Below are 14416 nucleotides of genomic sequence, written 5' to 3'. Positions count from 1 at the left end.
GGAATGGGCCTTTACTGAATTTGGTAACGGCAATCCAGCCGTAGAATGAGCCTGCTGAATCGTGTTACAGATCCAGCAAGCAATAGTCTGCTTAGAAGCAGGAGCGCCAACCTTGTTGGCTGCATACAGGACAAACAGTGCCTCTGTTTTCCTAACCCGAGCCGTCCTGGCTACATAAATTTTTAAGGCCCTGACTACATCAAGTGACTTGGAATCCTCCACGTCACCCGTAGCCACAGGCACCACAATAGGTTGGTTCATATGAAACGACAAAACCACTTTAGGCAGAAATTGAGGACGAGTCCTCAACTCTGCTCGATCCACATGGAAAATCAGATAGGGGCCCTTGTGAGACAAAGCCGCCAATTCGGACACCCGCCTTGCAGATGCCAAGGCCAACAACGTGACCACTTTCCAAGTGATACATTTTAATTCAACTTAATAAAGGAAATATTATCTGCGCAAACTCCTTAACGGAAATAGTATTTAAATTTGCAGCCGTAGGACAAACCGTTACCCTTAATGGTTGTAGCTTAAAAATAAGAATTCCAGGCGCAATATTTAAATGGAAAAATAAAAGATGAAAAGGAAAAGAAATGGAGAAGACAAAATATAGGAAAGTGCCAGACTGAATAAAATTACAGCGCTTTTATTTAACTCAAATAAAAAATCTTTATGAACACAATAAAACATCAATGGAATCTATTTCCCATGTTAGTCCATCTGAGTATAAATGGATCCACACAGTCACAGCCTAATCGGCTCACAATGTCCTGGGACCTGAATTCCTTGGCCACAAAGGCTCCCAAAATGTAAACAGTGTTCTTTATAGTTTAAAAAGGGATATGCTTTAAAAACGTCACATTACGGTCCCATCATTTGTATCATATGTATCTTTGACAATAAGATAGGAGCATATACACCCGGTATAATAACAGAGTTATTCCAGATCGTAGTGGGTACTATTTCATTTCCTGTCAGCAAAATGTATGTCAGGTGTACCTTCTATCGTTTACTCTGTCCGCCGGCTCCCCGCCTTAGTCTCCGTTCAGGCTCCCTCCTTGATCGTCTCGCCAGCCGCCGCCTCCCAGAGCCTCAGTGCTCCTTCGTCCTGCACTGCCGGTGGGTTACGAGCAACACCACTCTGGCTTCCGGTTTCGCGGTCCGTGGCTTCCGGGGGTGTGGGTGAGCGGTGTTCACTCGGGTGACAGATTCTGAATGCAGCTCCTTTTGGAGCTGCATTCAGAATCTGTCACCCGAGTGAACGCCGCTCACCCACACCCCGCTCACACCCCCGGAAGCCACGGACCGCGAAACCGGAAGCCAGAGTGGTGTCGCTCGTAACCCACCGGCAGTGCAGGACGAAGGAGCACTGAGGCTCTGGGAGGCGGCGGCTGGCGAGACGATCAAGGAGGGAGCCTGAACGGAGACTAAGGCGGGGAGCCGGCGGACAGAGTAAACGATAGAAGGTACACCTGACATACATTTTGCTGACAGGAAATGAAATAGTACCCACTACGATCTGGAATAACTCTGTTATTATACCGGGTGTATATGGTCCTATCTTATTGTCAAAGATACATATGATACAAATGATGGGACCGTAATGTGACGTTTTTAAAGCATATCCCTTTTTAAACTATAAAGAACACTGTTTACATTTTGGGAGCCTTTGTGGCCAAGGAATTCAGGTCCCAGGACATTGTGAGCCGATTAGGCTGTGACTGTGTGGATCCATTTATACTCAGATGGACTAACATGGGAAATAGATTCCATTGATGTTTTATTGTGTTCATAAAGATTTTTTATTTGAGTTAAATAAAAGCGCTGTAATTTTATTCAGTCTGGCACTTTCCTATATTTTGTCTTCTCCATTTCTTTTCCTTTTCATCTTTTATTTTTCCATTTAAATATTGCGCCAGGAATTCTTAATTTTAATTCAACTGTTTGAATAGGTTCAAACCAGTGTGATTTAAGGAACTGTAACACCACGTTAAGGTCCCACGGTGCCACTGGGGGCACAAAAGGAGGTTGAATGTGCAGCACTCCCTTCACAAAAGTCTGGACTTCTGGAAGAGAAGCCAATTCTTTCTGAAAGAATATAGATAAGGCCAAAATCTGCACCTTAATGGAGCCTAACTTTAGGCCCATATCCACTCCTTTCTGTAGAAAATGGAGAAAACGACCCAGCTGAAAATCTTCCGTAGGAGCATTCTTGGCTTCACACCAAGATACATATTTCCTCCAGATACGGTGATAATGCTTCGCCGTTACCTCCTTCCTAGCTTTGAGTAGAGTAGGGATGACTTCCCCCGGAATACCTTTCCTAGCTAGGATTTGGTGTTCAACCGCCATGCCGTCAAACGTAACCGCGGTAAGTCTTGGAACACACAGGGCCCCTGTTGCAACAGGTCCTCCCTGGGAGGAAGAGGCCACGGATCTTCTGTGAGCATTTCCTGAAGATCTGAATACCAGGCCCTTCGAGGCCAATCTGGGACAATGAGTATTGTCTGCACTCTTGTTCGTCTTATTATTCTCAATATTTTTTAGATAAGTGGAAGCGGAGGGAACACATAGACCAACTGAAACACCCATGGTGTCACCGGGGCGTCCACCGCCACTGTCTGAGGGTCCCTCGACCTGGAACAATACGTCCGAAGCTTTCTGTTGAGGCGTGACGCCATCATGTCTATTTGAGGAAGTCCCCAACGACTTGTTATCTCTGCAAAGACTTCTTGATGAAGTCCCCACTCTCCTGGATGGAGATCGTGCCTGCTGAGGAAGTCTGCCTCCCAGTTGTCTACTCCCGGAATGAAGACCGCTGACAGAGCGCTTACATGATTTTCCGCCCAGCGAAGAATCCTGGTGGCTTCTGCCATTGCTGCTCTGCTCCTTGTTCCGCCCTGGCGGCTTACATGCGCCACGGCTGTGACATTGTCTGACTGGATCAGAACGGGTAGGTTGCGAAGAAGATTCTCCGCCTGTTGCAGGCCGTTGTATATGGCCCTTAATTCCAGCACATTGATGTGTAGACAAGCCTCCTGGCTTGACCATATTCCCTGAAATTTTTATCCTTGTGTGACTGCTCCCCATCCTCTGAGGCTCGCGTCCGTGGTCACAAGAACCCAATCTTGAATGCCGAACCTGCGACCCTCTAGAAGGTGAGCACTCTGGAGCCACCACAGGAGAGAGATCCTGTCCCTAGGGGACAGGCTTATCCTCCGATGCCTCTGTAGATGGGATCCTGACCACTTGTCCAGAAGGTCCCACTGAAAAGTACTCGCATGGAACCTGCCGAACGGAATGGCTTCGTAGGCCGCCACCATCTTTCCCAATACTCGAGTGCATTGATGAACTGACACTCTTTTTGGTTTCAGCAGGTCCTTGACCATGTTCTGGAGTTCCTGGGCTTTTTCAATTGGGAGAAAAACCCTCTTTTTTTCCGTGTCCAGAATCATGCCCAAAAATGACAGCCGAGTTGTCGGAACCATCTGCGACTTTGGTAGATTTAGAATCCAGCCGTGTTGTTGTAGTACTCTCAGGGAGAGAGACACACTTTTTAGTAACTGATCTCTTGATCTTGCCTTTATCAGGAGATCGTCCAAGTATGGGATAATTGTGACCCCCTGCTTGCGCAGGAGCACCATCATTTCCGCCATTACCTTGGTGAAAATTCTCGGGGCCGTGGAAAGCCCAAACGGCAACGTCTGAAACTGGTAATGACAATCCTGTACAGCGAATCTCAGGTACGCTTGATGAGGAGGATATATGGGGACATGAAGGTATGCATCCTTTATGTCTAGTGACACCATAAAATCCCCCCCTTCCAGGCTGGAGATCACTGCCTGGAGAGATTCCATCTTGAATTTGAACTTCTTCAAATAAAGTTTAGGGATTTTAGATTCAGAATTGGTCTGACCGAGCCATCCGGCTTCGGGACCACAAATAGGGTTGAATAAAACCCTTTCCCCTGTTGCACTAGGGGAACCCTGATAATCACTTGCTGTTGACACAGCTATTGTATGGCAGCTGAAACTATTTCCCTCTCTGGGGGAGAAGCTGGCAAGGCCGATTTGAAAAATCGGTGTGGAGGCACATCTTCGAACTCCAGCTTGTAGCCTTGGGATACAATTTCGACCACCCGAGGATCCAAATCCGACTGAACCCAGACCTGGCTGAAGAGTCAAAGACGTGCCCCCACCGGTGCGGACTCCCGCAGCGGAGCCCCAGCGTCATGCGGTGGATTTTGTAGAGGCCGGGGAGGATTTTTGTTCCTGAGAACTAGCCGTAGCTGGTGTTCTTTTCCCTCTACCTCTACCTCTGGTGAAGAAGGAAGAGCCACGCCCCTTTCTGAAGTTATGAGACAGAAAGGACTGCATCTGGTATTGAGGTGTTTTCTTCTGCTGTGGGGGAACGTAAGGCAAAAAAGAAGACTTACCCGCGGTAGCTGTGGAAACCAGGTCCGCGAGGCCCTCCCCAAATAAAACTTCACCTTTGTAAGGCAAAGCCTCCATAGGTCTCTTTGAGTCAGCATCACCTGTCCATTGACGGGTCCACAGGGACCTTCTAGCAGAAACTGCCATGGCATTGGCTCTTGAACCCAAAAGCCCAATATCTCTCGCAGCCTCTCTCATATATAACGCTGCGTCCTTGATGTGCCCTAAGGTCAACAAAATACTATCTTTATCTAGGGTGTCAATGTCAGATGACAAGTTATCTGCCCAAGCTGCAATTGCGCTACCCACCCATGCCGACGCTACTGCAGGTCTGAGTAGGGCTCCCGTAGTCGCATAAATTGATTTTAAGGTAGTTTCCTGCCTGCGATCCGCAGGATCCTTTAGGGCCGCCGTGTCCGGGGACGGTAGTGCCACCTTTTTGGACAAGCGCGTCAAGGCCTTGTCCACCGTGGGTGAGGATTCCCACCGTACCCTGTCCTTTGAGGGGAAGGGATACGCCATAATAATTCTCTTGGGAACCTGCAGTCTCTTGTCTGGAGTTTCTCAAGCATTTTCAAATAAAGCGTTCAGCTCATGAGATGGGGGAAACGTTACCTCAGGTTTCTTTCCTTAAACATGCAGACCCTCGTGTCAGGGACAGAAGGGTCCTCTGTGATATGCAAAACATATTTTATTGCAATAATCATATATTGAATACTCTTGGCCACTCTTGGGTGCAACCTTGCATCATCATAGTCGACACTGGAGTCGGAATCCGTGTCGGTATCATTGTCTGCTATTTGGTAAAAGGGACGTTTATGGGACCCTGACACAGTAACAGCCATGGATTGACTCCCTGCTTTGTCCTTGGACTCTCCTTTATCCAATCTCTTATGTAATAAAGCCACATTAGCATTTAAAACATTCCACATGTCCAACCAATCAGGTGTCGGCTGTGCCGACGGAGACACCACTACCATCTGCTCTGCTTCCTCCCTAGACGAGCCTTCCGCCTCAGACATGTCGACACACACGTACTGACACCCCCACACACACTGGGATATATGAATATGGGGACAGACCCACAATAAGGCCCTTTGGAGAGACAGAGAGAGAGTATGACTGCACACACCCAGCGCCACTAGATACTGAAACAAAGTCCCATCCTGTACAGCGCTTTATATATAGAATTAGCACCAAATAAATGTGCCCCTCCCCTCGTTTTTGCCCCGTTACTTGTTCAGCAGGGGAGAGTCCGGGAGCAGCTTCTCTGCAGCATGCTGTGGAGAAAATGGCGCTGGTTAGTGCTGGAAGATCAAGCTCCGCCCCCTCGACGGTGGGCTTCGGTCCCGCTATTTTTAGTATACTGGCAAGGGATTTATTATATACTGCCTCTGCAGTATCCATATACGTGTGCCAGTCTTATGTGAGGTAAAAATTGCTGCCCAGGGCGCCCCCCCTGCGCCCTTGCTGTGCCTGTGTGTGTTGTGGGAGCAATGGCGCGCAGCGCGACCGCTGCTCGGTACCTCATGAAGATTTGAAGTCTTCTTGCTTCCTATACTTACCCGGCTTCAATCTTCCGGCTCTGTGAGGAGGACGGCGGCGCGGCTCTGGGACGAACAGCAAGGACGACACCTGTGTTCCGACCATCTGGAGCTAATTGTGTCCAGTAGCCTAAGAAGCAGAGCCCATCAGTCCAGGAAAGTGGGTCTGCTTCTCTCTCCTCAGTCCCACGAAGCAGGGAGCCTGTTGCCAACAGTGCTCCCTGAAAATAAAAAACATAACAAAAGTATTTTCAGAGAAACTCAGTAGAGCTCCCCTGCAGTGCATCCAGTCTCCACTGGGCACAGGATCTAACTGAGGTCTGGAGAAGGGGCATAGAGGGAGGAGCCAGTTCACACCCATCTAAAGTCTTAGAGTGCCCATGTCTCCTGCGGAGCCCGTCTATACTCCATGGTCCTTACGGAGTCCCCAGCATCCTCTAGGACGTAAAAGAAATGTTGTTGTTATTTACTTCCGCTGATGGAATCTTAATAATCTAATCAAGTTTTGCTTAATTCACATCTACACACACACACACCCCTACTATTAAGGCAGCTAGACTTATCTTCCTCTCCCGACACTTCCCTTCAACAAAACCTGCACTGGCCGATTCCCCTACAGAATCCTCTTCAAACTCCTCACCCTAACATACAAGGCCCTCTCTAACTCCACTGCTTCCTACATCTCCAACCTCCTTTCTCTACATCTTTCCTCCTGCCCTCTCCAGTTGGCCAACGATCGCCGCCTCTCCTCTACCCTTGTCACTGCATCTCATGCACGAATCCAAGATTTTGTCTGCGCTGCCCCCCCTTCACTGGAACGACCTCCCTTGCTCTATTAGACTCTCCCTGACCTTGCAAAGCTTCAACCAGGCACTGAAAACTCACCTGTTCATCAAAGTGTACACTTCTGCATAACGTAGTCCCAAGGCCACTCTCCCAACCCGCCTCATGCCTTGGCAACCTCTGCCTCGCTTACTTCCTGCCACCAGGCCACCTTCTGCATGCTCGCACCTCATGTCACCTGTCTGTCTCCCCCCACACCCTAGATTTTAAGCTCCTTGGAGCAGGGCCCTATTCCCTCCTGTTCTCACAGCCCTCTTCTCTTGCACTTCAATTACAACTCAATGACCATCTATATCCGCATTTTCGCTCATGCTGCGAAACACTTCTGTCGCCTTATAAATAAAATAATAATAATGCTGACATAAGTTTCTCATTTTCCAGTGTAGACCATACAACATCCTAGAATTCTCAGAAAACTTCCATATATCATTACATACCAATCAAAAATAGATTCAAATACCGGATAGGTTTTTATTAAATTTTATTAAATATACAATCTCTTGCAAGTTATTTAAAATATATATATTTATATTTAAACATTTTTCCAAAAGTATTGTCACTGCAACACAGCAGAACAGGGCAAAAGCATAAACATCTATTATTTTATTAGATATATATATATAAAAAAAAAAAAAAAAAAACTCTTCCAGCAGCAAAGGTGTTTTATGTCTTGTGCAAAATTGCGTACTACCTGTTGGTGACAGCGTAGGTCAGTGTGCTTTGTTCGGGGGAGTTTTATGTATACATACATACTTTATTTTGCATTTTTCTTGATTTCATTCCTTGTAAGTAATAGGAATTGTTACTCAGTTAGAGGTTGTTAACACTGGCATTCTTATCTGTGTGCACACACAGGCACATATAGAAATATGTTTGTGTATACCTGTACACATAAGCTGATTACACACAAGCATAATACTTATAAACAAGAAGAAAACTCACAAATATGTGCAATCATAAATGTTTCCATAGACACAAATAATGGCACTTCAAGTTATTCTGCTGCTGAAAAGGGCAAGATTGTATTTTTGTACTCATTGGCATAAAATAGCTTCAAAAGCGGACCTAAACTTTAGGACATTTCATTTGGTTTGTGCTATCCTAAGTTGATCCTCTAAATATTTGTTTGCAGAAGCAAAATTGAAAGTTAGGGTGTGTACACACGGTGAGATCCTTGCTATGCCCGATTTTTACTTGCGATTTCCCTTGAACTCCCCGGAGCCCAGATAGCACAGATTTTGACTAACTTTTCTTGAGATATGGACTATGTGTGCTTACGATTTTGGCTTATGTGAGATTTTGGCTAATGTGAGATGTCATTGACATGTGAGATGAACTAGATAGTACACCGATCTAGCAAGGATTGACTTGCCTGCACAGTCTATCTTTTCTTGCGATGCTGACCTGGCGGGACCGCGCATCAGGATCGCAAGGTGACTTTCACCTTGCGATCTGCACTAACTTTTCTTGAGATTTTGACTATATAGTCAAAATCTCAAGAAAATATCTCACCGTGTGTACACTCCCTTAGGACTGTGATAAGCCTCCTGTAGGACACTTGGACCACCAGTGTACAAGAAGCAAAAGGTGGTTTTTAGACAGAGATAGGGAACATGAAATGTCTCTGATGAGGCAGGTCTGGTTCACAAAGGAAGTCCTGGTGTGGTACTAGCAGCTCAGTATGAAGGAGGATGGGGAAAGTTTTCCGCTCAGGTACCACCACCGACCCCTATTCCAACACTGGATATTTTATCACCTTTTTTGGCAATTGTAACTAAACACATTATGTCATAGCCATTTTATATTGGCTAACTAAACTAGCACCAATCAAATTTTTTACAGAACAATGCAAAACCACCTTTGTTCCTTCTCAATGACCAGGAGGATTTGTTGTTTTAACACATCCCTAAAATAGCACAAGGGTTCAAGTAACCATGCATTCTACCGCTGGATGTTGGTAACTCGTTGGAGCTTCTTCAGAAGGATCTGTGTTAGATCAAAGGTAGTAAAGCTGATGCCAACTGCCACTGGACCCTTCACCCAGTTCATACTGAGCCCTTTATACAATCCACGAATGAAACCCTCTTCTGCCACCACTTCCCGCATGGTGCCAAGTATGGAGCTGTACGTGTGTCCAGTTACCCCAGCAGTCTGCATGCGCCGCCTCACCACATCCAGAGGGTAAGAGGATGACTGACCCAGGAGTCCAGCACAGGCCCCAAACAGCAGTCGTTCAAAAGGGTATGGTTCTGTCCTGCCACTGTGCTCTGAAAAGTAATAACATAACACAATAAAGTGGAAAGAGTGCTTTCTCACATGTGGAAGGGTCAGGTTCTATTTGCAATACTATCTTCATGTTGTATTAGTCCATTTATTGTACATTGGGGCTTTGGAAATAACATTGTGCAATATGTACACATAATAGCAACCAAAGTTATAATCATGATTTACCTAAAATGAATAAAACAAAAATAAATGAAGACCAAAGTCTTTATATTTACAGCACATTTTTATATGTTGTATGTGTTAATAATTCAGCATAGATGTGGTTAAAACCTACACAGAGGTTATACCCCATATAATGCATTGTGAGTTGGTAGACTTAAGCACTGTAAAAACCAAGGGTTTGAAACCTTTAGCTACCAGAATGCCATCTAAAATCTAGTTAAGTTTATGGTGCATACACACTTGCTGATAAAATGAATGACGTCACTCATTTTCTCCTTCCTGAGTGACGTTGTTCACTTTCTCGGCAAGTGTGTATGCTGGCGATGGCGACCAATGTGGCACCGCGGGTCATTAACGACCCTTGGTGTTGGCGGCGCATGCAAGCTCAATCTGGACTGTCACCCAGGAGCTGCCTGCACGGCCCGTAGTGTGACGTCACTGAGCGATATGAACGGTCATATCGCTCAGTGTGTACGGCCGACCGCCTGGCCCGGGAGGGGAAACACTACACGAAGTCGCTCATAGAGTGACATCATCTAGTGTGTATGCATCTTAAATGTGGCAGCTCCAAATTTACAATAATAATAATAATAAATATATATATCAAACAATAAAATAACCAAATTGCGCTATTTGTAGAATCCCCGCCTTAGACCCAATAGTCTTTGGGGAGGAGCAGCTGCTAATCTCCAATACAAGTCCTCCTGCCAGTCGAGAACCAGTAATTCAGCAAAAAAGAGATGGTTGTACGGAGAGCGCTCTATTGTGTAAACAGACACACACACACACACACACACACACACACACCTCAAAAAAATAAAGGGAACACTAAAATAACACATCCTAGATCTGAATGAATGAAATATTCTTATTAAATACTTTGTTCTTTACATAGTTGAATGTGCCGACAACAAAATCACACACAAATTATCAATGGAAATCAAATTTATTAACCCATGGAGGTCTGGATTTGGAGTCACACTCAAAATTAAAGTGGAAAAACACACTACAGGCTGATCCAACTTTGATGTAATGTCCTTAAAACAAGTAAAAATGAGGCTCAGTAGTGTGTGTGTGGCCTCCACGTGCCTGTATGACTGCCCTACAACGCCTGGGCATGCTCCTGATGAGGTGGCGGATGGTCTCCTGAGGGATCTCCTACCAGACCTGGACTAAAGTATCCGCCAACTCCTGGACAGTCTGTGGTGCAACGTGGCGTTGGTGAATGGAGCGAGACATGATGTCTCAGATGTGCTCAATTGGATTCAGGTCTAGGGAACGGGCAGGCCAGTCCATAGCATCAATGCCTTCGTCTTGCAGGAACTGCTGACACACTCCAGCCACATGAGGTCTAGCATTGTCTTGCATTAGGAGGAACCCAGGGCCAACCGCACCAGCATATGGTCTCACAAGGGGTCTGAGGATCTCATCTCGGTACCTAATGGCAGTCAGGCTACCTCTGGCGAGTACATGGAGGGCTGTGCGGCCCCCCAAAGAAATGCCACCCCACACCATTACTGACCTACTACCAAACCGGTCATGCTGGAGAATGTTGCAGGCAGCAGAATGTTCTCCTTGGCGTCTACAGACTCTGTCACGTCTGTCACATGTGCTCAGTGAGAACCTGCTTTCATCTGTGAAAAGCATAGGGCGCCAGTGGCGAATTTGCCAATCTTGGTGTTCTCTGGCAAAAGCCAAACGTCCTGCACGGTGTTGGGCTGTAAGCACAAACCCCACCTGTGGACGTCGGGCCCTCATACCACCCTCATGGAGTCTGTTTCTGATCGTTTGAGTAGACACATGCACATTTGTGGCTTGCTGGAGGTCATTTTGCAGGGCTCTGGCAGTGCTCCTCCTGTTCCTCCTTGCACAAAGGCGGAGGTAGCGGTCCTGCAGCTGGGTTGTTGCCCTCCTACGGCCTCCTCCATGTCTCCTGATGTACTGGCCTGTCTCCTGGTAGCGCCTCCATGCTCTGGACACTAAGCTGACACACAGCAAACCTTCTTGCCACAGCTCGCATTGATGTGCCATCCTGGATGAGCTGCACTACCTGAGCCACTTGTGTGGGTTGTAGACTCCGTCTCATGCTACCACTAGAGTGAAAGCACCGCCAGCTTTCAAAAGTGACCAAAACATCAATCAGAAAGCATAGGAGCTGAGAAGTGGTCTGTGGTCACCACCTGCACAACAACTCCTTTATTGGGGGTGTCTTGCTAATTGCCTATAATTCCCACCTGTTGTCTATACCATTTGCACAACAGCATGTGAAATTGATTGTCAATCAGTGTTGCTTCCTAAGTGGACAGTTTGATTTCACAGAAGTGTGATTGACTTGGAGTTACATTGTGTTGTTTAAGTATTCCCTTTATTTTTTTTGAGCAGTGTGTGTGTGTGTGTGTGTGTGTGTGTGTGTGTGTGTGTGTGTGTATGTATGTAGTATATCCACACTCACTGCTACAATATATCCATGTGGCGGTGCTCCATAAAGGGCCAATGCAGTCCATAACACAACAAATCCAAAGATATAGGCACTCACCAGTCAGTTGCAGCATATATTTATTTTACCTCACATGTAACAAACAATGGCAGTCAATAGCAGCATTTCGACGTTTCGGTCCTTCGTGGACCTTTGTCAAGACCAGCAATATCAAAACATCAGGTCACCCAGCAGTACAAATGCCTAATGAGCCAGTAACACCTTATATAACAGACACAGGCCACACTGACCCACCCATCCAATTAACTATCAGGAAGTGAAACACCTGATGGTGCTGATATCCTATATCATATATTCCAATGCATTTATCAGCACCATCAGGTGTTTCACTTCCTGATAGTTAATTGGATGGGTGGGTCAGTGTGGCCTGTGTCTGTTATATAAGGTGTTACTGGCTCATTAGGCATTTGTACTGCTGGGTGACCTGATGTTTTGATATTTTGCTGGTCTTGACAAAGGTCCATGAAGGACCGAAACGTCGACACGCTGCCTAGGATTTATTATTAACCACACACATCTTTAAAGAACTTTCCACTGTCTGAATCATTGGAGACCATATAATTACTAAAGGGCGCTCACCGAAAACAACCACTCCAATACCTATCTTAATCGGGGCCCATATTGGCAAAGGGCCCATTTTTGAGGAGGCAGTCCATACACAAAAGCTTAGAATTCTAACTACAGTAAATAGTATTAAAGTACTCTAACTAGCGTATCAAGGTATCCCCTGTTAGATATATATATATATATATATATATATATATATATATATATATATACACACACACACACACACACACACACACACACACACAGTACTGTGCAATAGTTTTAGGCAGATGTGGAAAAAATGCTGCAAAGTAAGAATGCATTCAGAAATAGAAGTAATGGTTTATATTTATCAATTAACAAAATGCAAAGTCAATGATCTGAGGAGAAATCTAAATCAAATCAATATTTGGTGTGACCACCCTTTGCTCTCAAAACAGCATCAATTCTTCTAGGTACACTTGCACATAGTTTTTGAAGGAACTCAGCAGGGAGGTTCTTCCAAACATCTTTGAGAACTAAACACAGATCTTCTGTGGATGTAGGATTGCTAAATCCTTCTGTCTCTTCGTGAAATCCCAGACAGACTCGATAATGTTGAGATCGGGGCTCTGTGGGGTCTGTATCATTACTTCCAGAACTCCTTGTTTTTCTTTACACTGAAGATAGTTCTTAATGATATTGGCTGTATGTTTGGGGTCATTGTCCTGCTGCAGAATAAATTTGGAGCCAATCAGACACCTCCCCCTGCCACCACAGCGTCTAGCTTTGCAACATCACCTTATACCCCATCAGATGCAACCATGCCTGCAAGTGCTTTATCTGACCTGGTGGCACAGGATGCGACCAGTCAGATAGAGTGTTAGCAGCGGCAGAGAAGGGAAACTTCCGTCTGCTGCTGCTGTCCCCGCACCCTCCTCTACTGATTGCCGTGCTGCCGATCACTGCTGATCAGTTAGCATGGTAGGCCCCCCAACCCCCCCCCCCCTCCCCCAGCGCCTGATAGTGTTAAATTCATGTTCTACACCTAATTCACTCGTAAGAAAACTCGACAATTCCGGAGTGGTTTTTTTGGGGGAAAAAAATCATCACCTAAGTGGTAGACTAAAACTGTAGACTTCAATAACTAAAACATAGCATTTAGGTGTAAATGTGCAGTAGAACATAGCAACCAGTCAACAATTGGCTTTTATTTGCCCATCACAAATTAGAAAAATGGAAGTAAATGAATGACTGACCTGCACCTAAATTCAAATGGCAGTAAACATGCAAATTTTGCCTTCGCATACTGTCTTCCTTCAATACACCAAAACTGACTGATTACTGGTTGAGTTGTCCAAACTGTTTCGCTAAATATTTTCCACCAAAGTTTGTTTGTTACCCTGGCAGTATATGGCCTTTCTAGCCTAGTAAAATAAAGCTAAGTGGTCACTTTTGTCACAGATCTATATATCAGAGCTTTGAACCATCTGCAAAATGACTTATTTCACTGCTAAATTTAATTTGTGTGAATTTTTTGCAATATAATTAATTTTCTCCCCACAATTTCTACAGTCTACTGTCCTGATGTGACTTTACCAATCTTAATCACTTACTAGCAACAGCCCTTAACTAAGTGCCCCAGCTCTACTCTTTCTTATTGAGCGGACCAACAAGGTCCTGTTGGAATGAGGAGAGACATTAGAAGGTAGAGTCATGAAAGATGATCTAGTCACTGTAGAAAGATCAAGGCTGCTGCTGGGAATCATTTCTGTACTTCACCATTTATTTCAACACCTTCTTCCCTTAGTTTTGAAATAGGCTTTTACCCTTGTAACTCATGATTATCTGACAGCTCTTAGTTGCTCTGTTTAATGCAATTATTAATTCGGCAACTAGACTAATTTCCAAAAATATGCAGAACATTTGTCTTCTGCTGCTTTGGTCCATCAGTCCCTGTATTGTTGGGTGTACATTACTAATTACACAGCCAAATATTGCTATCACACAAAGCCATTAAAAAAACTGCACACATATATTCTTCCCAGAATATTTATCAACTTCCCCCACCATTCTGACCAAGATCTGAGCTAGTCATCCACACTAATTAGTTACAGCTA

General features: G+C 45.2%; 1 protein-coding gene across 3 annotated transcripts in view; it reads right to left on the bottom strand.

The window, feature by feature from the left end:
- Positions 1–7433: 7433 nt before the first annotated feature.
- SLC25A42 (solute carrier family 25 member 42) overlaps positions 7434–14416 on the bottom strand; it is a 134650-nt gene continuing 127667 nt past the window's right edge. For all 3 annotated transcript variants that reach the window (XM_063914546.1, XM_063914545.1, XM_063914544.1), the window contains exon 8: positions 7434–9090. In XM_063914546.1, the coding sequence (XP_063770616.1) occupies positions 8765–9090 (326 nt within the window). In that variant the 3' untranslated portion in view covers positions 7434–8764. The remainder of the gene's footprint in view (positions 9091–14416) is intronic.

Source organism: Pseudophryne corroboree, chromosome 1 (assembly GCF_028390025.1).
Source record: "Pseudophryne corroboree isolate aPseCor3 chromosome 1, aPseCor3.hap2, whole genome shotgun sequence".
Lineage (NCBI taxonomy): Eukaryota > Metazoa > Chordata > Amphibia > Anura > Myobatrachidae > Pseudophryne > Pseudophryne corroboree.
This window is presented reverse-complemented; position numbering and strand designations above follow the sequence as displayed.